Source organism: Vittaforma corneae (assembly GCF_000231115.1).
Source record: "Vittaforma corneae ATCC 50505 unplaced genomic scaffold supercont1.123, whole genome shotgun sequence".
Classification (NCBI taxonomy): domain Eukaryota; kingdom Fungi; phylum Microsporidia; family Nosematidae; genus Vittaforma; species Vittaforma corneae.
Window position 1 is genome coordinate 1 of NW_006889956.1, and position 783 is coordinate 783.

At 39.3% G+C, this 783-nt stretch overlaps 1 protein-coding gene across 1 annotated transcript; it reads left to right on the forward strand.

Moving 5' to 3' along the window:
* On the forward strand, positions 1–660 carry VICG_02192 (uncharacterized protein; the record flags this gene model as incomplete). Its single annotated transcript, XM_007605575.1, has 1 exon — positions 1–660. A coding segment is annotated over one exon (660 nt), but the record flags the coding sequence as incomplete, so codon positions are not given.
* Between the last annotated feature and the right edge of the window lie 123 nt (positions 661–783).

Consider the following 783-nt stretch of genomic DNA (forward strand, 5'->3'; position numbering starts at 1 on the left):
GAAGTTGTGGCAATGAAACTGTATTACATTTGTAGTCCAATAGAAGATGGGCTTTTAAATGAAGATGGCAGTCCCACGGAAAATTTGATTGAAGAACTCAAAGCATACTTATGGGACAGCAATCTATCCACATTCAGGGAAATCGCGGTATCTGGCTTCGAATTTGATCATATTCCAACCAAGGCATGGAAGTTCCTCATTGACCACTGTGGAACTGAGGAATTATGCATATCAGAAATAACGGCAATCGATATTGCTGCACTCAACAATCCTGATCTCAGCAAGATAAAAGAGTTGTATTTGACTAGTGTTGGATTGATAGAGATGCCATGCTTATATAACCTCAAAGGTCTTGAACGCCTCTACTTGGATGATAATAAAATTGTAGAGGTTAGTCTTCAAAGCTACTTTGATGCTGAGACGCGCAATTGCAACGCCATGCCAAACATGAAACATCTGAGGTTGGATGGAAATGACATATTGAGTATTGATGGAAGAATTGAAGAAGTTTTCCCACATCCATCCATGAAAATAGATATTGATGAAGTAGATTTACACTATCCGCTTAGCGGTGTAAAAGAGAAACTGGATGAAATAGGTATCAAGATTACTGAACCAGACCGGGAGAGTGGGATGGACTGGATGTCAGTAACTGATTAAATTGGTCTTCAACACTAATGTGAATCACTTCTATTCACTAATACCTTTCAATCTTTATCTTCTACACCATGTTCTTGTGTATTGCTCTACTGCGATGCCATATGGCTCTTGACACTGGCAACC